At 39.6% G+C, this 24,714-nt stretch overlaps 1 protein-coding gene across 3 annotated transcripts in view; it reads left to right on the forward strand.

Annotated features, from left to right (window-relative positions):
- TAB3 (TGF-beta activated kinase 1 (MAP3K7) binding protein 3) overlaps positions 1-24,714 on the forward strand; it is a 58,196-nt gene that overhangs the window by 13,365 nt on the left and 20,117 nt on the right. For all 3 annotated transcript variants that reach the window (XM_040266348.1, XM_040266349.1, XM_040266347.1), the window contains exons 3-7: positions 6,463-6,573; positions 9,547-9,738; positions 15,440-16,901; positions 17,668-17,828; positions 23,039-23,132. In XM_040266348.1, coding sequence (XP_040122282.1) covers positions 9,637-9,738; positions 15,440-16,901; positions 17,668-17,828; positions 23,039-23,132 — 1,819 coding nt within the window. In that variant the 5' untranslated portion in view covers positions 6,463-6,573; positions 9,547-9,636. The remainder of the gene's footprint in view (positions 1-6,462; positions 6,574-9,546; positions 9,739-15,439; positions 16,902-17,667; positions 17,829-23,038; positions 23,133-24,714) is intronic.

A 24,714-nucleotide genomic window follows, 5' to 3' on the forward strand; every position in this document is an offset into this window, starting at 1 on the left:
CTTTTTATTTTCATAATTTTTTATTGAAGAATAGTTGAACTACAATGTTGTGCTAATTTCTGCTGTACAGCACAATGACTCAGTTATAAGCATATATACATTCTTTTTTATATTTTTCATTATGGTTTATCCCTAGAGATTGGATATAGTTCCCTCTGCTGTATAGTATGATAGAGTTGTTTATCCATTCTCAATGTAATAGTTGGGCTTCCCTGATAGCTCAGTTGTTAAAGAATCTGGCAGCAATTCAGGAGACCCTGGTTCGATTCCTGGGCCAGGAAGATCCACTGGAGAAAGAATAGGCTACCTATTCCAGTATTCTTGGGCTTCCCTTGTGGCTCAGCTGGTAAAGAATCCGCCTGCAATGCAGAAGACCTGGGGGTTTGGTTCCCAGGTTGGAAGGATCCCCTGGAGACGGGAATGGCTACCCACTCTAGTATTCTGGCCTGGAGAATTTCATGGACTGTATAGTCTATGGGATCACAAAGAGTTGGACACAACTGAATGACTTTCACTTTCAGTGTAATGGTTTGCATCTACTTAGCCCTAACTCTCAGCTCATCCCTCTCCCTCCCCCATTCCCCCTTGGCAGCCATGGGCCTGTATTCTGTGTTTGAGTCTCTTCTTATTTTGTGGATAGGTTCATTTGTGCCGTATTTTAGATTCCATCTCTAAGTGATATCATATGGTATCTGTCTTTCTCTTTCTGACTTATTTCAGTTAGTATGATAATCTATAGTTGGATTCATGTCACTGCAAATGGTATCGTTTCTTTTTTATGGCTGAGTAGTAGTCCATTTTGTGTATGTAACATGTCTTCTTTATCCATTTGTCTGTTAATGGACACCTAGGTTGTTTCCATGTCTTGGCTATTGGGAGTAGTGCTGCTGTGAACATAAGGCTGTGTGTATCTTTTTGAATTACAGTTTTGTCTAGGTATATGCCTAGGAGTGGGGTTTCTGGATCATATGCTAATTTTATTTTTCATTTGGTAAAGAATCACCATACTGTTTTTCACGGTGGCTGCACCAACTTATATTCCTACCAGTAGTGTTGGAGAGTCCCCTTTCTCCACACCCTTTCTAGTATTTGTTCTTTGTAGACTTTTTAATAATGGCCATGCTCACTGGTGTGGTGTGGTACCTCATTGTAGTTTTCATTTGTGCTTCTCTAATAATAAATGATGTGGAGCATCTTTTCATGGGTGTACTGGCCATCTATATGTCTTCTTTGGAGAAATGTCAGTTAAGGTCTTCTGCTTTTTCTGATTGGGTTGGTTCTTGTGTTGTTGAGTTATATGAACTGGTTGTATGTTTTGGAGATGAAGCCCTTGTCCATTGCATCATTTGCAAGTATTTTTTCCCATTCCATAGGTTGTCTTTTCAATTTTGTATTGTTTCTGTAAATTTGATTAAGTCCTATTTGTTTATTTTTATTTATTATTTTAAAAATACCTATTTGGCTGTGCTGGGTCTTAGTTGCAGTGATCTTCAGTCTTCATTGCAGCATGAAGGCTCTTTAGTTGTGGCATACAACCACTTAATTGCTGCATGTGGAATCTAGTTCCTTGACCAGAGATTGAACCTGGGGCCCCTGCCTTGGGAATGTGGAGTCAGCCACTGAACCACTAGGGAAGGTCCCAGTTTATTTTTTGTTTTTATTTCTATTGCCTTGGGAGATGGCAGTGACAGCTCATGCCCACACCAGAGCTTGTGTAGGTGGTGACCTGTTGCCTGAGAGCACATGCAGAGAAAGAAACTACTATGGCGATCCTTTCTCTTTCCTTGTGCACCCCCTCTGTGGTGGGCACTTTCCTCTGTGGTGGGCCCAGTCTTCTTCCAGTACTCCCTCGGTGTGGTGCACCACCCCCTAGCTCCGTCAGGCTATCTCCACACAGCCAAGTGCAGTCCTCTGCCCAGTTCTGACCTCCAAAGCCCAAGCCTCAGCACCCAGACTCTGACTGCCCCAGGGGACACGTGTCTCAGGCTGAAAAGTGCTGGATGTCCAGACCAACCATCTTTACAGGTCTTAGTCTGTTTTACCCTCTACAGACTGGTTTTTGCACTGTACTCGGAGGCTCCGAAGCTCCCTCTGTCCCAGATGATCTTCTTACCTCTGAGAGAACTTCCTAGTGTGTGGAAACTTTTTCTTTTTCACAGCTCCCTCCTACAGGCTCAAGAGATCTCCGAATTTCTCTCTCTTTTTTTTTCTTTTGCCCTGTCTAGTTACATGGAAAATTTCTTGCCCTGTCTGCATTGAGTAGATGTTCTGTGATAATAATTCCTCATGTAGGTGTATTTTTGATGTGTTTGTTGAAGAAGGTGAGATCCATGTCCTACTCCTCTGCCATTTTGATCCTGCTTTGTCTTTCATATTTTTCATGTTTCTAGATGTGGCCTTTTCTTTTTGTCAGAAAAGACCCTTTAACATTTCTTGTAAAGCTGGTTCAGTAATATTGAAGTCTTTCTAGTTTTGAACTCTCTATAAAAGTTTTGATTTCTCCATCAAACGTGGATGAGAGGCTTGCTGGTCAGAGTATTCTTGGTTGTTGGTTTTTCCTTTTCCTCACTTTAAAAAAGATCATGCCACTTGGTTTTGGCCTGCAGAGCTCCAAAAAATCCCAGCTGATAGCTTTATTGAAGTTTCCATATACATAACTTCTTGCTTTTTCCTTGCTGCTTTTCCTTTTTCCTTGCTGCTCTTAATATTCTGTCCTTGTCTTTAATTTTTGTGAGTTTAATTACATTATATCTGGGTGTGACCTCTTTAGGTTTATCAGTTGGAGAGTCTTTGCTTCCTAGACCTGGATGTCTATTTCCTTTCCGGGGTTAAGGAAGTTTGCAGCTATTATGTCTTCAAATATATTCTGTGCCCCTTTGCCTCTGCCTTATCCTTCTGGGGGGCTTCCCTAGTGGCTCAGACAGTAAAGCGTCTACCTGCAATGTGGGAGACCCAGGTTCAATTCCTGGGTCGGGCAGATCCCGTGGAGAAGGAAATGGCAATCCACTCCAGCACTCTTGCCTGGAAAATCCCATGGATGGAAGGAGCCTGGTGGGCTACAGTCCATGGGGTCACAAAGAGTCGGACATGACTGAGTGACTTCACTTTCACTTTCTTTATACTTCTGGGACGTTTATAAGTTGAATGTTACTATACTTGACAGTATCTTAGAGGTCCTTTTCAACTGTTGTCATGTCTTTTTTTTTTTTTTACACATTTGGTCAGCTCAGTGATTTCCGCTATCTGCTCTTCAGCTTGCTGATTCATTCCTCTGTGTCATTTAGTCTACTGTTGGTTCCTTCTAGCGTAATTTTCATTTCACTTACTATAGTCTTCATTTCTGTTTGGTTCTTTGTTATATATTCTAACTGTTAAACTTCGCACTGTGTTCATTCTCTCAATTCTTTGATCAACTGTAGTTTATTGCCTTGAATTCTTTATTAGGTTTATTTCCACTTCATTTAGTTCTTCTTTCTAGGTTTTATCTTGTTCCTTTGATTGGAGCATGTTACTCTGTTGACTCAGTGTTTCTAATTTGCCATTTTTATTTCTGTGTATCTGATAGATCAGTTATATTTTCTAGCCTTAGAAAAGTGGCCTTTTGTAGGAGACATTCTACATGTTTTAGCAGCACGCTCCCCTCTGGTCATCAACTATATTCTCTGGGGAGAGCCCCCTATGTGGGTTGTATGGGTCCTTCTCTTGTGGCAGGCTGACTATGTCGTTTTGTAGGTGTGTCTGGGCCCTGGTCTAGTTGGGCACCAGGCCCTGCTTTGTGCAGACATTGGCTGGGTGGGCTGGGTCAGGAGGCAACTGGCTGTGGAATGCCAGGTGTCCTCGGGCTAGTGCTGGCTCACTGGTGCAGACAGACCCATGTTCAAGGGTGTTTAGTTATGGGGCTCGGGTTCCCTGCTCTTGTGTTGGTCTGCTGGTTATTAGAGTCATTTCTGCACTCGACTGGCTGTGGGTTCCATGGTGTTCAAAGCTGATGCTGGCCCACTGGTGAGTGGGGTGGACCCAGGGTGGCTGTCTGATGGACTCAGGGTGTCTCAGAGCTGGTATGGGCCTGGTGGTGGGTGGGGATGGGACTTGGTGGGTCTTGTGGGTACTGCTCCTCTGCTGGTAGGTGGGGCTGGTCCCACCTAGTTACTTGGCCTGAGACATGTACTGGTGCCTATAGACTGGTGGAAGGGACAGAGTGGGATCCTGAGGCTTATAAGCTACATAGAGGATTCCAAAATGGCACATGCCAGCCCCAAGTGTGTATATAATAGAAGAAACTTCCCAAAATGGTGGCCGCCAGTTTCCTCTGGGAGAGTCTCTAAGGTCAGTGGGTGTGACTGACCCAGGCTCCTTCCCAGTTTCTTTTTCTGTCATGGTTTATGGGAGCTTGTGAGATTTTATGTGTGACTTTAGGGAGTGGAGTCTCTCTTTTCCACTGCCCTTGGTTCTTCTGAAGGTGAGAACCGTCAAAGCCAAATATTCTGTGGGCTTGTCTTCCTGCTGCAGCACACCAGAGCTGGGGAGCCTCATATGGGGCTCATATCCCTTGCTACTTGGGGAGAACCTCTGCAATTGTAATGATCCTCCTGTTTGTGGATTGCCCACCCAGGGTTTTGGGTCTTGAGTGTACTGCGACTATCTCTTCTACTCATCTGTGTGATTCCTTCTTTATATCTTTAGTTGTAGATCTTTTCTGGTAGATTGCTGACTGTCTCATCAATAGTTGCTCTGTAAATAGTTGTGATTTCAGTGTGCCCATGAGAGGAGGTGAGCTCAGGGTCTTCCTCCTCTGCCATATTGTTTTATGTCCTTTCCCTGTGTGCTTCGTAACTTGCTCCCTCTCTCTGTGTACATGTGTGTGCATGCATGATGTGTATATGCAGATATAGACATATGTTGGATTTTTTTTTCCACAGAGCATTTGAAAGTAAGATGTTTATGTCATGTGCTTTACTCCTAATTGCCTAGTTCCTAAAAATAGGGATACTCTTGTATATAACCACAGCACAATTATCAAGTCAGTAAATTTATTCAGTTCAGTCGCTCAGTTGTGTCCGACTGTTTGCGAGCCCATGGACTGCAGCAAGCCAGGCGTCCCTGTCCATCACCAACTCCCAGAGTTTACTTGAACTCATGTTTGTTGAGTCAGTGATGCCATCCAACCATCTCATCCTCTGTCGTCCCCTTCTCCTCTCGCCTTCAATCTTTCCCAGCATCAGGGTCTTTTCCAATGAGTCAGCTCTTCACATCAGGTGGCCAGAGTATTGGAGTTTCAGCTTCAACATCCTTCCAATGAACATTCAGGATGGATTTCCTTTAGGATGGACTGGTTGGATCTCCTTGCAGTCCAAGGGACTCTCAAGAGTCTTCTCCAACACCACAGTTCAAAAGCGTCAATTCTTTGGCACTCAGCTTTCTTTATAGTCCAACTCTCACATCCATACATGACTGCTGGAAAAACCATAGCCTTCACTAGATGGACCTTTGTTGGCAAAGTAATGTCTCTGCTTTTTAATATGCTATCTACGTTGGTCATAACTTTTCTTCCAAGGAGTAAGTATCCTTTTATTTCATGGCTGCAGTCACCATCTGCAGGGATTTTGGAGCCCCCCAAAATAAATCTGCCACTGTTTCCACTGTTTCTTCATCTATTTGCCATGCAGTGATGGGACTGGATGCCATGATCTTCGTTTTATGAATGTTGAGCTTTAAGCCAACTTTTTCACTCTCCTCTTTCACCTTCATCAAGAGACTCTTTAGTTCTTCACTTTCTGCCATAAGGGTGGTGTCATCTGCATGTCTGAGGTTATTGATATTTCTCCCGCAGTCTTGATTCCAGCTTGTGCTTCATCCAGCCCAACGTTTCTCATGATGTGCTCTGCATATAAGTTAAATAAGCAGGGTGACAATATACAGCCTTGACATTGGTAGAATACTTTTCCTGATGTATTGTCCACATTTCAGTTTTATCCATTGATCCATTTGTTTCTTTTATAACATTTTCTCCATTTACTATAGGATACAGTCTGGGATCAGATAGTACATTTAGTTGTCATGGTTCTAGTATTTTCTTTAATCTTTGATTTTTTTTCTAGCCTTTGTCTCTTAGGACATTGGCACTTTTTTAACATGACATTCTCACCTTCTCACTCCCTGGGTTTTATTTTTAATAACATGTTTCTCATTTTGGATTTGTCTATTTTTCATGAATAGTTTTAGATGATGTATTCCTAGCTGGAATATTAGAAAGTGATATATTCTTCTCGGGGTATCATATCTGGTGGTGTACGCTGTCCATCTGTCCCTCATTGGTGATGTTAATTTTGATTACCTGAGATGTTGTTCAGTTTCTCCATTGTATAGGTAAATGTCCCCCTTGCAGCTAGCTAATAAGCAGTTCTCTGGGGAGACATTTTAAGACCATTAGTATAGCCTAACTTAATCCAAATTTCCCCTTAGGTGCAGCATCCATTGGTGATTTCTTGAAGTAGTCTGTACTGTGATGGCTGCAAAATGATAATTTCTCCAGCTCCAGCGCTTCCTGCACATATTTACCAGTTGGATTCCACTGTAAGCAAAAGCCCTCCTTTCTCCTTTTATTTGTGCATGTGTGTATTTAACTGTTTACTATTGGGCTATGTAACTCTTATGTATTAGGACTCATGGGCTCTTCTTTCATACAGGTCTATAATTCATTATTTTCCATTATTGGTGCTCAAATTGTCACAGAGTTGGCCAGTGGGAACCTTTTTAAGCTGACTCTCAGGTCCTTATAACCAGCTCCAATCATCATTTGAGTACTTCCCCTCTCTCTGGAATAACACATTCTAGGTGGAGTTACACTTCCATATGCAAGAACTTCATATTCATGTGGTTTCAGTATACTGTGTTTGGCTCTCCTATGAGAATTAGCACAGCCTGCTGTGGGAGTGTAGGAGGAGGAGAGTTATAGCAGCAGGACTAAGTTGGGGGAGGGTGGTTGTCAATGGAAGCCTCTTTGGAGGAGGAAGAGCCACCAATACTGACTTTTGCAGCATCAGTATGCCTTGGAGAAGCATTGAAGAGGGAGGAAGATAGAAAAGCAACTCAGGCAGATGGAATATCATGGGCTAATGCCCTGAGAGGAGGCAGTGTGGGACAGCCAAGCTTTTCTGTTTGGTTGAGAGTAGAAAACATATTCCGGCTATGATGTGGGGGAAGGCAAGACCTGAGACAGGAAGAGCAGCAGGAAGTTGCTGGTGTGATGTTGATGAGAACAGTATTCAGACATGCTCTAAATAATAGTAAATAATGCTTCCTGACTTATTACTGTTTGGTATTTAAATTTTGCTACAACCCTCCAACTATTTCCAATTTAAATATGAAGCTTTAAAGGCGTAAAGCAGGAGTCTCTTTCCTAGATACTACTACTAAATGGCAGAACCAGAGTATATACCATCACCCATTTGATTTACTATTTCTATTTAGTTGGTTGTGCAAGAATGGGAAGTCAAGGAGCACACTCTGGTTTCTAGTTATATTAACTGAATAGTAATAGTATTTATAGAACACTGTTTGGGCAAGGATTGTGGTCAGGAGTTCCTTTTTGTACATACTGGCTAATATCTTTGCAAATATCCAGGTGGTGCTGTGTGTAAGCAGTAAACTCTGTGTCTGGAGTCCTAGAGGAAGCTCACATGGTACTTAAGATAGCAATTTGGTAACCATCACCTTTAAATGTTTTGAAACATTAGTAGTGGGTGCCATCACTGGGCACAAAGATGTAGAATGAGAAGAGGGCAAAATCCAGGCAAGCATTAATGTGACAAGAAAGATGAGTGGAAAACAGGCTATTGTAATGTTACAGAGACCAAGAAAAAAAAAAGGTTTGATCAGTAGTGTCAGATGCTGCAAAGGTTAGGGGCTACAGAATCCAGAAGATATATCTGGATTTAGCAGTGGAAAAATGATGCAGAGACAATTTCAGTGAACAGTGATTTGAGCCAGATTAGAGCAGACTTTCTGCAGGGAGCAGAATTGCATAGGGAGGCCAGAAAGCCTAAATCTGTGCATGTATGTGTTATCTATATCTGTATTCTTTTCCTATATTTGTATTTTTTTAGGTTCACTGGCCTCCATGTTGATGTTGGACATCATTAAAGTGGTCCTAATAGCTATTTTTACCTATGGTTAGGCAGAGTCTTACACATAGGGTTTTGTTGCCACCTCATAGATACAAAGGGTGTAGATTACTCTTGACAGCCTTGGCTTAGAAGGAAAATAGAGAGCTTGATGTCCAGTAAAAGTCAACAGATTGCATGCAAAATGAAGGTCCCTGCTTATAATTAAGGTCAAATTAGAGTTTACATGGTATTTTTTCTCCTTTTTTCTTAAATTTATTTATTTTTAGTCGAAGGATAATTCATGATATTTATTTTTAATTATATACTTATTATAAATCAGCAAAAGTAATTCAGTATTTTCCTTTAGCATTTTAAAGTTGTAAAATATTCTCTGTAGTTTCTATAGTGCCCCAGACAATGGTATTATTTAAAGTTCAGGGGGAACCTGTGTGCATGAGACAGATTTCCATGCATCTTAGGAAGATGCTTCTTAGTGCTAGAAATATTTAACCCTATCATGAGTGATCGTAGCAGAAATACTGTGAGATTGTGTGGTATACACTGAACAGTTTTCCCCTTATAAAAATGGAAAACAGAGACTAAAAATGGGATCAGTTAATGATATTTGATGGTGCCACTTGATTTATGATTTCATTATTAAGTTCATGAGTTGCCTTTATTACATGGGTGCCTAACTTGACTTGTACCAGTGAGATTGGGGGTCACTTGCCTCTACTCAAAGTGTGCCCTCAAATCCTGGCATCTTAGCACCTGTGCCAGTTGCACCATAACTAGGTGAGAGCATAGCTGGGCACGTCAGGCTACTGACGGGCCACCAGCATTGTCTTTGAAAACAAAGGATTCTACATGTCCGTGTTTGTTTGTTCAGTAGTTTCATTTAGACATTGACTTTCCTTTACTCAAACTGCAAATTCAAACCTTTTGACTTCAAAGTACAGGAAGAATGTAAGGCAAACAGGACGTGTTTGATTTGTGGTGTTATTATCAATTCCTGTTGCCTGATTGTATTACTTCAGACACTCAAAATGATTAACCCCCTTTAGAGGAGTGACATGTGATAGGCCTTAGGAAACCATGAGTGATAATATGTAAGTAGGACTTATCAAGACTTGGAAAAATATGGTCCCCAAACAGTAATACTCTATATTTTTTAATGTAGCTGCTGCTTTTTTCAGTTTTTAACTATTAAAATGGAACTGAAGTTTGGGGACTTTTTTGTGGTTATTGTTTTGAAACCAGTAATTAGCTATATATTACATCAGAAAAATCTTCGGCTAAGTAGAATTTGTCAATGTCTCAACTGTAGAATTTGGTATACTTAGAATATGTAGATCTCTCTATTTTATGGTATTGATGGTTTCTTTTGGAATAAAGTGAAATATGTGAATAAATTTAACCATATTTTAATTTTTTTTAATAGAAAATGACTGCAGTATTGGAAGACCATTACTATTGGAAGGCCGGTTAGCATCCATTTCCTAAGAGAAACTTGACCTCCGTTTGCTCTGGCATGGCGCAAAGCAGTCCACAGCTTGATATGCAGGTTCTCCATGACCTCCGACAACGTTTCCCTGAGATTCCAGAGGGTGTGGTATCTCAGTGCATGTTACAGGTAGATTACCCGCCAACGATAGTGATATTACATGACAATTTTCCTTATTAGAGCTGGCTTTGTATTGTAGTGAAAAGAACTCAGTTTTCTTGTTTATGTTGGGGAGACATCTAGAGGAGGATTTCTCAACCATGGCACAGTCGAGATTGTGGGCTAGATATAGTGTCTGTTGTAGGGATCTGCCTGGTGCATACTGGATGTTTAGGACCGGCTAAATGCCATTAGTATCCCTGCACTTGTGACAACCAAAAATGTTTACATGGCAGACAAAATCTCCATGTTCCACAGGAGGCAAAATCTTTCCCATTGACAACCAGTGATGTAGAGAAAAGAACAAAGGCATGTAGCAAAAAGAAGAAAAGAGTTTTTATGCATTTCACTTCTTACATTTTGAGCTTTGTGTCATCAGTCCCAAAGTCATTAAAACTGAATTTTGAATTGTAAGATTATCATTACAACTTCATAGACCATATACCTTTTTAAGCCTATTTTTTGAAGTTTTTAGAGCATTCTTGCCCCTCGCCGTTTTTTTTCCTGTTTTTCTAGTTGATAAATGCTCACTAATATCTAATTTTAACTATAAGACTTCTTTCTTTAATTGTGTTAGTTTTGTCTTATTGTCTTCTATTGAAATAAATCTTTCATCTCTGATAGAACGTGTCTTCCCACTCAAGGGACAGCAGAGAAACAGGCCTAATGCTCCACCTATTGAGTTTTGTATCATCCTTCACAGAATCTCAATGTGTTTGGGGTTGTAGCATTTCCCTAGTTGGTTGAGCTTTGAGAGCAGCAGTTCTACCCTCCCCACTAAATTTCCTTACTCAACCAGTTCAAATTCCACCTTACTGTATATAATCTGCAAGCTCTCCCTTACAGTATGAGTTGCCCAGGATATAATATAAACCTAGATGTAGCTGAGGTTATTTGAGGCTAGAGACTCCCAGATCAGTGGTGGTAACAGAGGTGTTTCCTTTGTTTGCAAGCCCTTCTAGTAGGTCTTGATTTTGTGTTAGAGCTTGTCTTTATTTTCTCACACATAGAATTCCAGTGTGAATTTCCACTCTTTAGCCCCATTTTGGTTTCTGGAGTGAAATCCTTGTAATGTAAGCCACTTCCTAGCAGTCAGTTTCCTAACTTACCTAGGGCCCCACCTAGGTCTGACCTTGTTTTTTTAATATAATTTAATTTAGCCCTTTATTATCTGTAGTCTACTCATGGCTTGTTTTCATCTTACTAAGTTGAAAGAATGGAACTTTAACTCAGCTCAGTAAAGATGTATTGATAACTTACATTGTCATCAGTGTTTTAGTCTTTTCTTCATCTGGGATTACTGTTGTTTATCAGTATGGAGACTTATCACCTACTCTCTCTGGAAAATTTCTGTTTGTGGGTAACATATATAAGACACAGTAGTTTACCTTTTTTTCCCTTTAATTGTAGTACAGTTGATTTACAATGTTGTGTTAGTTTCGGGTGTACAGAAAAATGATACAGCTTTTATATATACACACACACACATATATAAAGCCTTCCTCAGTGATCAGTGCAAAAAATAGAGGAAAACAATAGAACAGGAAAGACTAGAGATCACATCAAGAAAATTAGTGATACCAAGGGAACATTTCATGCAAAGATGGGCACAATTAAAGTCAGAAATGGTATGGACCTAAGAGAAGCAGAAGATATTAAGAAGAGATGACAGGAATACACCAAAGAACTGTTCAAAAAAGATCTTCACGACCCAGATAACTACGATGGTGTGATGACTCACCTAGAGCCAGACATCCAGGAATCCAAAGTCAAGTGGACCTTAGGAAGCATCGCTATTAACAAAGCTAGTGGAGGCGATGGAATTCCAGTTGAGCTATTTCAAATCCTAAAAGATGATGCTGTGAAAGTGCTGCACTCAATATGCCAGCAAATTTGGAAAACTCAGCAGTGGCCACAGGGCTAGAAAAGGTCAGCTTTCATTCCAATCCCAAAGAAAGGCAATGCCGAAGAATGTTCAAACTACCACACAGTTGCACTCATCTCACATGCCAGGAAAGTAATGCTCACAATTCTCCAAGCCAAGCTTCAGCAGTACGTGAACCATGAACTTCCAAATGTTCAAGCTAGATTTAGAAAAGGCAGAGGAACCAGAGATCAAATTGCCAGTATCCATTGGATCATCAAAAAAGCACAAGAGTTCCCCTAAAAACATCTACTTCTGCTTTATTGACTATGCCAAAGCCTTTGACTGTGTGGATCACCACAAACTGGAAAATTCTTCAAGATATGGGAATACCAGACCACCTGACCTGCCTCCTGAGAAATCTGTACGCAGGTCAAGAAGCAACAGTTAGAACTGGACATGGAACAACAGACTGGTTCCAAATAGGAAAGGGAGTACGTCAAGGCTGTATATTGTCACCCTGCTTATTTAACTTATATGCAGAATACATTATGCGAAATGCCGGGCTGGATGAAGTAGAAGCTGGAATCAAGATTGCCAGGAGAAATATCAGTGACCTCAGATATGCAGATGACACCACCCTTATGGCAGAAAGTGAAGAGTAATTAAAGAGCCTCTTGAGGAGAGTGAAAGAGGAGAGAGAAAGTTGGCTTAAAGCTCAACATTCAGAAAACTAAGATCATGGCATCCAGTCCCATCACTTCATGGGAAATAGATGGGGAAACAGTGACAGACTTTATTTTTCTGGACTCCAAAATCACTGCAGGTGGTGACTGCAGCCAGGAAATTAAAAGACGCTTGCCTCTTGGAAGAAAAGCTATGACCGTTGTAGACAGTGTATTAAAAAGCAGAGACATCACTTTGCTGACAAAGGTCCGTCTAGTCAAAGTTACGGTTTTTCCAGTAGTCATGTATGGATGTGAGAGTTGGACTATAAAGAAAGCTGAGCACTAAAGAATTGATGCTTTTGAACTGTGGTGTTGGATAAGACTCTTGAGAGTCCCTTGGACTGCAAGGAGATCCAACCAGTCCATCCTAAAGGAAATCCATCCTGAATATTCATTGCAAGGACTGATGCTGAAGCTGAAGCTCCAATACTTTGGCCACCTGACATGAAGAACTGACTCATTGGAAAAGACCCTGATTCTGGGAAAGATTGAAGGCGGGAGGAGAAGGGGATGACAGAGGATGAGATGGTTGGATGGCATCACTGACTCAATGGACATGAGTTTGAGCAAGCTTCAGGAGTTGGTGATGGACAGGGATGCCTGCTGTGCTGCAGTCCATGGGGTTGTAAAGAGTTGGACACAACTGAGCGGCTGAATTGATATATATATATCCCTTGTTTTTCAGATTCTTTTAGGTCCTTGTTTATCTGTTTTATCCCAAACTCTAAACATATTCCTTCTTCCCTTCCTCCCTCTTTCTCCAGTAGTTTGAATTTAATATACAAACTTTAAAGCATCCCTCTAGGCTGTCATCCCCCAACGGAGGATCAGTTTTGTGGGATATGATGCCTTATTGCCTCAGTCCTTTCAAGAGTGTTCATATATGTTTTCTTAAAAGTTCTGACCTCTTTGTCTGGCTAAACACATTATCATTTTTTATTCATATTTACTGTTTGATAAATTTTTTATTCTTTTTTTCTTTTTAAAACATTTAGCAGGTCTGATACAATGTTTGAATCTGTTGTGGTGTTATTAAAATATTTCTATAAAGAAAACACTTAACCATCTTTTATTTATGGTTTTAAATTTTTCTTCCTAAGAAAATATACTCAGCCTGTCACTTATAGACATGTGTATGAATAGGCTGACTACTTCCAACTTTGTATCATTGGAATTTGGTTCTTTTTTGTGGAAACTAATTCAGTGTAGAAAACATGAAATTTTAGGGTAATTGATAAAAAATATCAAATAGTAAAGTGGCTGTAACTGCTTTAGATTTCAAATAAAATTCTAGATTTTGTTCTCCTTTTAATCCATAGATTTGTACAAACCTTGAAGGAGCTATTTTATTTTGTCCCTTTTTTTCTTCCCTTCATGTATCTGTCAGTGGCATTGTCTAGTCAGCAACCAGTTTGAATCTTTTGGCTCCAAATTCACTGAATATCTAACAATATCTACCTTCTATCTTAATATCTGTGTCCTCTCTGCCCTTGATCAGCATGATTTAAAGCAGGATAAGAAAAAGCCCAAACATAAATCTTTTCTTTTTCAATGTCAACAATTCGTTTTTTCCTTGGCTTGGGTAATATAAAAAGTATTTGAATTTTAGTATCAAAAGGTTTATAGAAGGCAAAGGAGAAAAGTTATTGTGGCGTTTCGATAAAGCCAATTTGTTGTATTTCTGAGAATTCATCTTACATAGGTTTGCTTGACTGAATTTTCTTTCACTCCCTAAAGTTTCAGTATAGCAATGTACTTTTGGCATCGTACAGTAGCCCCTGAAATTACTGTATGACAATGGAAAGAGCACTGGGTGTCCGGAATTGAAGAATCTAGAACTGGCTCTCCAGCTAACTAGTTAAGTACCTCTTATCAAGTCTTGGAACTTCCCAGGCATGTCTTTTTTCATCTGGGAATGAGTTGAGTTGGAGTCAGTAAACCCTAAGAGTTCTCCCTCTAAAATTAAAGCATTTTATGTCATGCTTTTTATTTAGCTGTATTCGGTTCTCAGCAGAAGTGAAGTGTTTGCTTTTATTGCTTTTGATAAAATGTACTTCTCCCTAAAGTACAGTAATACGTGTATATGTGCATATTTGTATATATATTTATGAAATACAGAGATGGTCATGATAATTGAGAAACTTTAACAGATTACTTCAAAGGCCATGAATAAATGTGTTTTAGACTAATACAATAGTTCTGAATTCTGTTGTTTAATGGAATACTGCTTTATTGCTGTTGATTGAACATCTAAAATGGCAGTTTGTTATTTACCATCTTTCTGTGTGTATGTAATTCTAAAAATTGAAACTTTGAAAGTTTACCAAGCTACTTTTGAGTAAGTAAAAACTTTTGAGACTGTGGGAATGTGAATGAATTTCATTAAGGCAGTCAAGACTGGGTGGGTTTTGTGTTAAATTACTGTAAGTTTGGCAGACTCTTAGAAAGAGTGAATTTGTGTTTTTTTTAATGATTTATTCTGTTAATCTTTCATAATAAAACAGTTGAAGTGATATAGGGATAACTGTGGTGAAATAAAAAGTATAGGCTGCTTGAGAATTTTTACTGTTTTGAATCTTTAGGAGTTTTATTGTTATTTTTTTCACTTTGGGGTTTGTTTGCCTTTTGAAAACTAACGTGTGGTTATTTTCCTGTGTATCAGTGTAAATATTAATAATGGATATGACTTATACTTGTAGATTACAGCAAGTGTGGTGAATCCAAGATTAGCCCAACATTGTAATTTGTTGAGATGCAACAAGTGTAAGATGAGTCCTGGATTTGGAGTCAGAAAAGTTGGGGTTGAGTCACAAGGTTCATTAGTAGGTACTGTACATTTCTGTAGCAGTAGCAGTAGCGGTAGTACTTGTTATGTGAGCTAAATGTCTGTAAAATAATATGAATGGTTTGGGATCTGCCTTTCAGGATCAATGACCGTGAAGCTTTTTGTGTGTAAAAATACTATTGTCTACTTATTTTCTGACAATTGTGTTTTCATAAATCTGTGGCAAAGCTTCAGTTCCACTATTAGGATCTGTTAATGTTCCCAATGTTCTGTGTACCATTTTTTTTCCTCTAGAATAACAACAACCTGGAAGCCTGTTGCCGAGCCCTTTCCCAGGAGAGTAGCAAATACTTATATATGGAATACCATAGTCCAGATGACAACAGGATGAATAGAAACCGCCTTTTGCATATTAACCTGGGTATTCATTCTCCTGGTAGCTACCACCCAGGAGATGGCGTGCAGCTTAATGGCGGTCGAACACTGGTACATAGCTCAAGTGATGGACATATTGATCCACAGCATGCAGCAGGTAAACAGCTGATATGTTTAGTTCAGGAACCACACTCAGCTCCAGCTGTTGTCGCTGCTACTCCCAACTACAATCCTTTTTTTATGAATGAACAGAACAGAAGTGCAGCTACTCCTCCTTCACAGCCACCTCAACAGCCATCTTCCATGCAAACAGGAATGACTCCATCTGCTATGCAAGGGCCTTCACCACCGCCGCCGCCACCTCCTTCCTACATGCACATACCTCGGTATAGTACCAATCCAATTACTGTTACAGTATCCCAAAACCTCCCTTCTGGACAGACTGTACCAAGAGCTTTACAAATTCTTCCACAAATTCCGAGCAATCTGTATGGGTCTCCTGGTTCTATTTATATTAGACAGACATCTCAGAGTTCATCAGGAAGACAGACTCCTCAAAATACGCCGTGGCAGTCCTCACCACAGGGCCCAGTGCCTCATTATAGCCAGCGTCCTTTACCTGTGTATCCACATCAACAAAACTATCCACCTTCTCAGTATTCTCCCAAACAACAGCAGATCCCTCAACCTGCTTACCATTCACCACCTCCTTCTCAATGTCCTTCACCCTTCAGCTCTCCTCAGCATCAAGTACAACCGTCTCCGTTGGGCCACCCCAGTTCTCATGTCTTTATGCCACCTAGTCCTTCAACGACGCCACCCCATCCATATCAACAAGGACCTCCTGGCTATCAGAAACAGGGAAGCCATTCGGTAGCCTATCTCCCATATACAACATCTAGCTTACCCAAAGGATCCATGAAGAAGATAGAAATTACAGTCGAACCCTCTCAGAGATCTGGAACAGCCATGAATAGGAGTCCTTCCCCTATCAGTAACCAGCCATCTCCACGGAATCAGCACTCATTGTACACAGCCACCACGCCACCGTCAAGTTCTCCTTCCAGAGGGATCTCTAGTCAACCGAAACCTCCGTTTACTGTCAATCCTGTGTATATTACATATACACAGCCCACTGGACCTTCTTGTGCTCCATCACCATCTCCTCGGATGATACCAAACCCAACGACCGTTTTTAAAATCACTGTAGGCCGAGCCACAACTGAAAATCTGTTAAATTTAGTGGACCAAGAAGAACGTTCTGCAGCCCCAGAACCTATTCAGCCCATTTCAGTGATACCAGGCTCTGGGGGAGAAAAGGGAAGCCATAAATATCAGAGAAGTTCCAGTTCTGGATCTGATGACTATGCCTATACACAAGGTAATTTCAGTCCTTATATTAGGTTTTTAATTAATGTACTATGTATTAAATATTTGGCAGTAGCATTACTATTAAGAATAGGGTTAGTGCTTCAAAATCATCTACAGATTTTCCTTTACAATAGAAAAATGCAGTCATGATAAGAATGCCTTCAAAGACTGTATGTTAAGAAGTGCATTCATTGGGAAAAAATCGTAGGCCAGTGAAATCAACATGGTCCAAAACGCCAACTACAGAGTAGGAAAAAGCAACTCATAGAGGGTGGCCTAAAGCTTATCACAGGGAAAAATTTGAATACTTTTTTAAGCGGATGGACTGAAGGGGGTGAGGAAGTTTTAAGTATTGTGTATTTATGGGAAGTAGGGTTGGTAATGAAGAACATTATTTGAGTAGTTCACAGTGGACCTAACTCAGTATAAAGAGAAGAAAGTATCTTAAAAGTTTGTTAAAAGATAGGGGAGAATTGACTATTCTTTCAGTATATGTGAAATGACACCCAGGGATCGTTGAAGAGAATCTTAGGGAAACTAAGGACAATAGAAGAGGAGGAATGTATAGATGATATTATGTTGGCAGAAGGAACCGAATCCAAATTAAAGCACACAGGAAGGCCAAATCACATTAGCCAAACTTTAGAATAAATGTCAACTGAAGTTGAATGACCGGGCTCTTTATGGGTATTTCATACATTAGCCATGCATGTACAGATGTCCCTGTCACTTGTTCAGTGTTATTTTCTGCAATGACTTTGTCTGTAATGCTATAGCTTTGCTGTTACATCAGCGAGCAAGGATGGAGAGGTTAGCAAAGCAATTGAAACTTGAGAAAGAGGAGCTAGAGCGCTTGAAGGCAGAAGTTAATGGTATGGAGCATGACCTGATGCAGAGGCGGCTCAGAAGGGTCAGCTGCACCACGGCGATCCCAACGGTAAGTAGGATCTACTAGGATGTATTGGGTGGGGGCGGGGGGGGCATGTTGCCTGTCTGGGCTTTTTCTTCTGAAGTTAAGTTCTCTTCCCAGTAGAGTTTTGTTCTCTTGGGGGAATTCTGTACTTTCATGAGTATTTTCAAAGACAATTAATGTATGGCAGCTCAGTCACTGTAGATTGCTTTCTGTTAGAATAGAAATGAGAAGTAAAACTTGACCAAACGCTTTATAAGTGTTCCCAGGTATTCATTTATGCTTTTGTGTATTATGTACATATATATTTAAGACAGTTATTTTTCTCAGTACATTCATGTACATGAGTTAGAGCAAGATCAATATGCATCTTGGGAAAGTGTTGACTCTAGATCATTATCAAGTGGAGTTAATTTTGAAGTGTAGATAATTGTAGAAAGTAAGATAACAGTATGAACAGGAGTTGTAACAGGGGTTATAGGAGTACTGTCATGCATAGATTTGGGCCACATACTGTTAACAAATTGGTAGCTATGTAAGTTCAACAGTTCTTAAAAACCTCAGATCCCAAATATCATGTGACTCTTCAACATTGATTTAGCAAGCAGTTTTTACAGTTTATAAGTGTGGTCCAAAGCGAGGAGTTTAGTGTATACCTGCTAGAGGGAAGAATCGAGCCATCCCTCAAGAAATAACTTATATGGTAAGTGATCTGTGAGGTCATGTGAGAAGTCACTTCAACTAGTCGATCTGCATCCTCCATGTACTTTGCTCTCTCACTAGTCGTCCTCTGAAGCTCTCTGTGTAGAACTCTTGTGTGTTCTTAAAGAATCAACTTGCTCTGTTCTTTTACCTGAAGGCATTCTTAACCTCTTTTGACCAAGGTTAAGTTCAGAGACAAAGAAAGGAAAGAGAAGCTAAGGGTTTGGGAGCTGCTAGCTGGTAGAGTGGTTAGGACTCCTGGTTAGGGAAGTAAGATACTAGCTCTAATGGGAGACGACAGGAGACTTGGGGACTGCCAAGGTGATGCCATATCCTTCTCTAGCATCCCTGGAGACTTAGGGATTGCAAACCTCATGCAGTATCCTTCTTTAGCATCGTCTCAGGAGATTTGGGGACTGCCAACCTAATGCCATATTCTTTTCTAGCATCACAGGATACTTAGGGATTACAAACCTCATGCAGTATCCCTTCTCTAGCATCATCTCAGGAGACAGGAGATGCCTAAGGGATGGCAAACCTCATGCACTATCCTCTCCTATCATCTCTGGAGACTTAGGGACTGCCAACCTGATGTTGTATCCTCTAGCGTTGTCTCAGGAGACAGGAGACTTAGGCATTACAAACGTTATACAGTATCCTTCTCTAGCATCATTTCAGGAGACAGGAGACTGAGACAACTTAAGGATGGCAAACCTCATGCAGTATCCTTCTCCTGCATCATCTCAGAAGACTTAGGGATGGCAAGTCTGATACAGTATCCTTCTCTAGCATCATCACAGGAGACTTGGGGACTGTGAACCTGTTGCAGTATCCTTCTCTAGCATCCCAGGAGACAGGAGATTTAAGGATTACACAACTGATCCAGTATCCTTCTCTTGCATCCATCTCTGGAGACAGGAAACTTAGGGATTGCAAACCTCTTTCATTATGCTTCTGTAGAAACCTTCTATGGAGACAGGAAGCTTATTGTGTACAAACCTCATTCATTATCCTGCTATAGAAATGCTCAGTGGATACAGAAGAGAGGAGACTTATTGATTACAAATCTGATTCATTTTCCTTCCTTACAATCCCTCTATGGAGATAGGATACAGGAGACACTTTTATTGATTACAAACCTGATTCATTATGCATCTATAGAATACCTCTGTGGAGATAGACTTATTTATTAGAAACCTGATTCATTATCCTTCTATAGAATCCCTCTTTGTAGACAGGTAGCAGGAGCCATATTGATTACAAACCTGATTTAGTATCCTTCTCTAGAATCTGTGTATAGAGACAGGAGGTACAGGCAACAGTAGACAGGCGATTCAGGAGACAGGAGTCATAGGAGACTGTCAACAACAGACAAAGGAGACAGGAGATGACATTTATTACACACCTAATTCATTATCCTTATATAGAATCCCTCTATGGAGACAGGAAAACAGGAAATGACACCCTTTTATTGATTATAAACTTGATACATTATCCTTCTATAGACTCCCTCTATGGAGACAAGGAAAGAAGATGACAGTCTCATTGATTATAAACCTGATATATTATCCTTCTATAGACTCCCTCTATGGAGACAGGAGATACTTGATTACAAACATGATTCATCATACTTCAGTTCAAAATCAATTTTGTGATGGAAAAACCTTCCCAGTACACATGTGACTTTGAATCCCTCTTCTCCTATTTCACTTATACCTCCTTGGATAAGCTACTTTCTTTATATTTGGTTTCTCTTCTACAATATCTATGACTACCCATCTCATAGAATTTTTTTACATTTCCAGAAGAACCTAAGATAATATACATTACACAGTTTATATAATGCCTAACAAATAGTCTTCTGACTCCATAATTTTGGTTTATAAGACAGTGGGAAAATGTGCTTAAATCTGAAATATTTTGAAAATATTTTTCTTTTCACTTTAGGAACCTGTATAACATATAAATATCAAAGCATTTAGTCAGAATTCCCTTTTTGTTCCTAGAGGCTCATTGCTAATGCTTATATCGCTTCTTTAACTAGTAGTGCATGAAAACCTGGTTAGAAACCCATGTGCCTCGTCAAACTGAAATGCATATTTGTGACCAACTTTAGGTACAGTTGCAGAAACTTAGAGGATCAGCCAAATAGTCTTTCTGAGGAGGACTGAAGTGAAAAATGCCTAATAGCCATCATTTCTCTCAGGCTGCTGTTTGCAAAGCCTTTTATTAAATGCTGTGAGAGATGTCATCACTTAACCACATCTGTATGCAAAAAGACATACATAGATCCATGAACCTGTACATGGGGGAGGAAAAGCTAATGTAACACAGTGAATCAATAGTGCTAGCCAACTACATGGTAATGATATTAACTACTTTGAGAGTTCTGAGATAGAACTCTGAAAGATGTGACAATTGCATGGAGAAGGGGGAAATTTAAGTTATACCTTGAAGGATAACAAGATTTTAACTCATCAGCGCTTCCACTTACTCCATCCCACAAGTTTTTTCTTCTTCATTGGTCATCTGATTAATTGGGTGGTGGCATCAACCAACCCACAGTCCCGGATGCATAATCAAGGCCAAACCATGAAAGAACATCACTGGTCTTTGACCTTCTTCTCTCTGACAAATATTCTCCAACTGATAGAACAGGTGAATTAAGGTATTTCTGCCACGTTTTGTACAAGCTATTTTTTTCCTTAGAAATGTCAGATGTTAAGTATTCTGGAATTTTACAAACAAGCAAGGTTAAATTACACCAAACCCATCTTGAAACCCCACCTTCATGAAAATACACTATAGTTTCCTACAAATAGTAGTGATGGTCCAGAAACAGCTATTGTCCCCTCACTCCAAAGCTGTTTGGAGACATAGGAATCTGACAGAAAAAAATCATAGTTTAGTGAGTACCAAGGGTTCTGTTGTCTTTGGAAATGAGCGTGTTGACAAGAGCCTTTTGGTTGTTACCAGCAAATGTGCAGTGGCCTCTTGACTATAACGTTTATTATAGTTATTTCCATACCTGATAAGACAGCTTCACTATTCAAGACCACTCTGCCTGAAATAGCCCCCTCTGCCCGCAAATATGTTAGAAGGACTTGCTCCTGTAGGTACTTGATTTTCTGCAAAATTCTACAAAGCAAAGACTAGATTTTTTCATATATTCCTGGGAAGACAGCATCACTTTTTGAAACCCTTGAACAAGTGCTTTACTACAATGCTCAGATGTGTTTTACACTTTTAATAGTTAATATAGACAAGGTATAAGCATTTATTTTACATGTTAACATAGGAATGAGAAGAGCAATCCATGATAAGTATTTCTCAATGACTTTTTTGTTCCCCTGTCATTCCAAGGGATTGTTGCACTTATTATAGACTGCCTGTTAACTTTTGAAACCACCTAATTTAATGGACATTCCCCAGATATTCTGAGATGTCCTAACAGGATAGTATCTTGCATCATTTGGAATTAACCCATTTCCCAGATTTTCCTTCACTTTTATATTTACCCTTTTAGTAAAACACCATGTTTAGCAGAAGATTTTCTTCTGTCTTCCTGTGATAGCACATATTTATCTTTTACTTCATGTAGTTACAGTCACCTTAGTAAGTTAGCTGTACTGTGCTGAAAGCTTCATTACCTCTAGAGTCTAAACTCTTAACTTCATTTTTTACTGTACATATATGTAAATAGTAAAGACATTCAGAACGTTGGGGGAAGTAGAGGCTTCCAAAAAGCTTTACCTAATCGAAAAACAGGGCTCTCTTCACATTTCAACGTCTCATGTTCATGTCAAGGCAGAAAGAAACAGACTTGGGGGAAGAATGAAATCTATTTGTTCCTGCAGTTTCCATGCAGTAGGTTACTAGTTTCCTTTTATGTAGGAAAAACAGAAGATGCAAGGATTTCTAGAGAAGTTTCTAAAGAAGACTTCTATATAAATCCTGGATCTGCCCATTACGAGTTTTTAAGAACCTTGGGGAAATTATATGACCTGTTTGTGCCTCAGCTTCATCATATATACCCTGGGGGTGATATCAGTACTTACCTGGGAAGATTATTTTGAGGCAAGAGTGAGAGACTTCTGGTGAAAATAGTGCCTGACAGTAACTATTCATTAAAAAAAGTACCACTGTAATTTTTACCAGTCTTGACAAGACTAAAATCATGGAAACTGCTTGTTTACAAGGTTGATGCTTAGTTTCCCGTACCATGCAAATGTAGAAAGAAAATATTCTCAATGCTCTGTGATTAATATATGGTAGTATTTGTATGAGAGAACATAGTGTAGTATGATAGCCCCGCCACATTATGTGAGGATTTTATGTGTCCATATTGATGTCACCATTTCACCTATTCCTTGGAAAACATAGTATAAAGACTTCTTAAACATGCCCTTTAAGGGATTAAGGCCATTTTCTTGGTAATAACCTATCAGAACAGTTAACATGAATACCAGTTCTTAAATGTTGGGCTTGATAATGACTTTCCCACAATTGCTATTTTGGGTCCTTTCTTACTATAGCCTGAGGAAATGACAAGATTGAGAAGCATGAACAGACAACTCCAGATAAATGTTGACTGTACACTGAAAGAAGTTGACCTCCTTCAATCTAGAGGTATAGACTTGATTATTTGGTAAACCATAAGTAATACTGTGGTGTGTTATGCTGCTTCAATAGCAATCATTTTGGTTTTACAGATATAATGGGTAAAAACTACCTTTTACAAGATCACAGTCCTGGTATAGACATCCCTCACCCCACAGTCAGATTAGATTTAGGTGATTAAAAATAATTTTACTTACACAACTTCATCATTAAGTTCTTACCGTTTGGACTGTTTTATGGTGGCACTCTATATTTATCTTCTTTTAGTCATAGACTATTTCATAAACTGTTGGGTTTTATTTCTAAAACACAGTAGATTTATATGATAGTCATCTAAGAAAGTGAAAGAAAGTGAAGTCGCTCAGTCGTGTCCAACTCTTTGCAACCCGTGGACGGTAGCCCACCAAGCTCCTCTGTCCATGGGATTCTCCAGGCAAGAATACTGGAGTGGGTTGCAAACAGGGATCCCAACTTAGAACATCAGATTACTCAGTTTAAAAGGAAAATCTGTATGCCATTTTGTTATCTGTTACATGAAAACATTCAACTATATCTTAGATATTTCATTTTTGTGGCTTTCTGATTGAAGTCTACTACAGTAAAAGCTCCCTGAGTTCACTTTGATTTACTCAGCTCACCAGGTTAGAGATATGCTTCATTTTCCTCTGTAAACTATCCAGCCATGAGGCTGCATTCTGGCAAGTCCACATACTATTGCTCCCATCAGCTGAATTGTCTGCTTACCAACAGACAGTTGTGCCTGTTCTCAAACCTGCTTAGATTACAAAAGGATGATAACTGGCATAATGTTTTTAAAATGGATATGGATGTAAGAAATGCTGCTCTTTCTATTAAAATGATAGGCAGATGCTTTATAAAGACTCAAGGGCTATAAAGACTACAAAAACATAGAGACTGTGAATTAGATATAGTGAAAACAACTGAAAAAGGCTATGAAGGAAAATCATAAACATCTAATAGAATTCTAGTCTCAAATTAACTGTTCTTAAAATATCTTTTTTTTCTCCATTCTAAAATGAAAACAGGAAATTATAGATCGCGGTGGAGCAAACTAGCCTGCTGTCTGTTTTTGTAAATAGTTTCAGTGGAACATAGCCACACCCATTTCTCTACATATTGTCTGGGCCTGCTTTTGTGTTTGAACACCACAGTTGAGGGCTTACAGCTGTATTTCAGGTCTACAGAGCTTAAAATGTTTATTGTCTGGCCCTTTACAGTAAAAGTTTGCTCACCCCTACTTTAAGTCATCATTACAGGTAGCATTTATTTTTGAAAGACAATATAGAAGTCTGGTCAACACACACAAAGAAAAGGTCTTGGTCTAACATTGAAATATTGCTTTGATCCTATTTTTCTATCCTTAAGGTTGCTGTGTAATTAACTGTTAACAATTCTGTATGCAAGTCAGCCAACCCAACATTACTTACTGTTCTAATTATGGCAGCTGAGAGAGCTTCTACTCTCTTCTCAAGTACCCCATTACCATTTTAAAGCAAGATTACACAGTAGAGGCAGGAGAATAAAAAGATATGGAACTTTGTACAATAGACAGAAGCACATTTCTGTGTGA

Source organism: Oryx dammah, unplaced genomic scaffold, assembly GCF_014754425.2.
Source record: "Oryx dammah isolate SB20612 unplaced genomic scaffold, SCBI_Odam_1.1 HiC_scaffold_23, whole genome shotgun sequence".
Lineage (NCBI taxonomy): Eukaryota > Metazoa > Chordata > Mammalia > Artiodactyla > Bovidae > Oryx > Oryx dammah.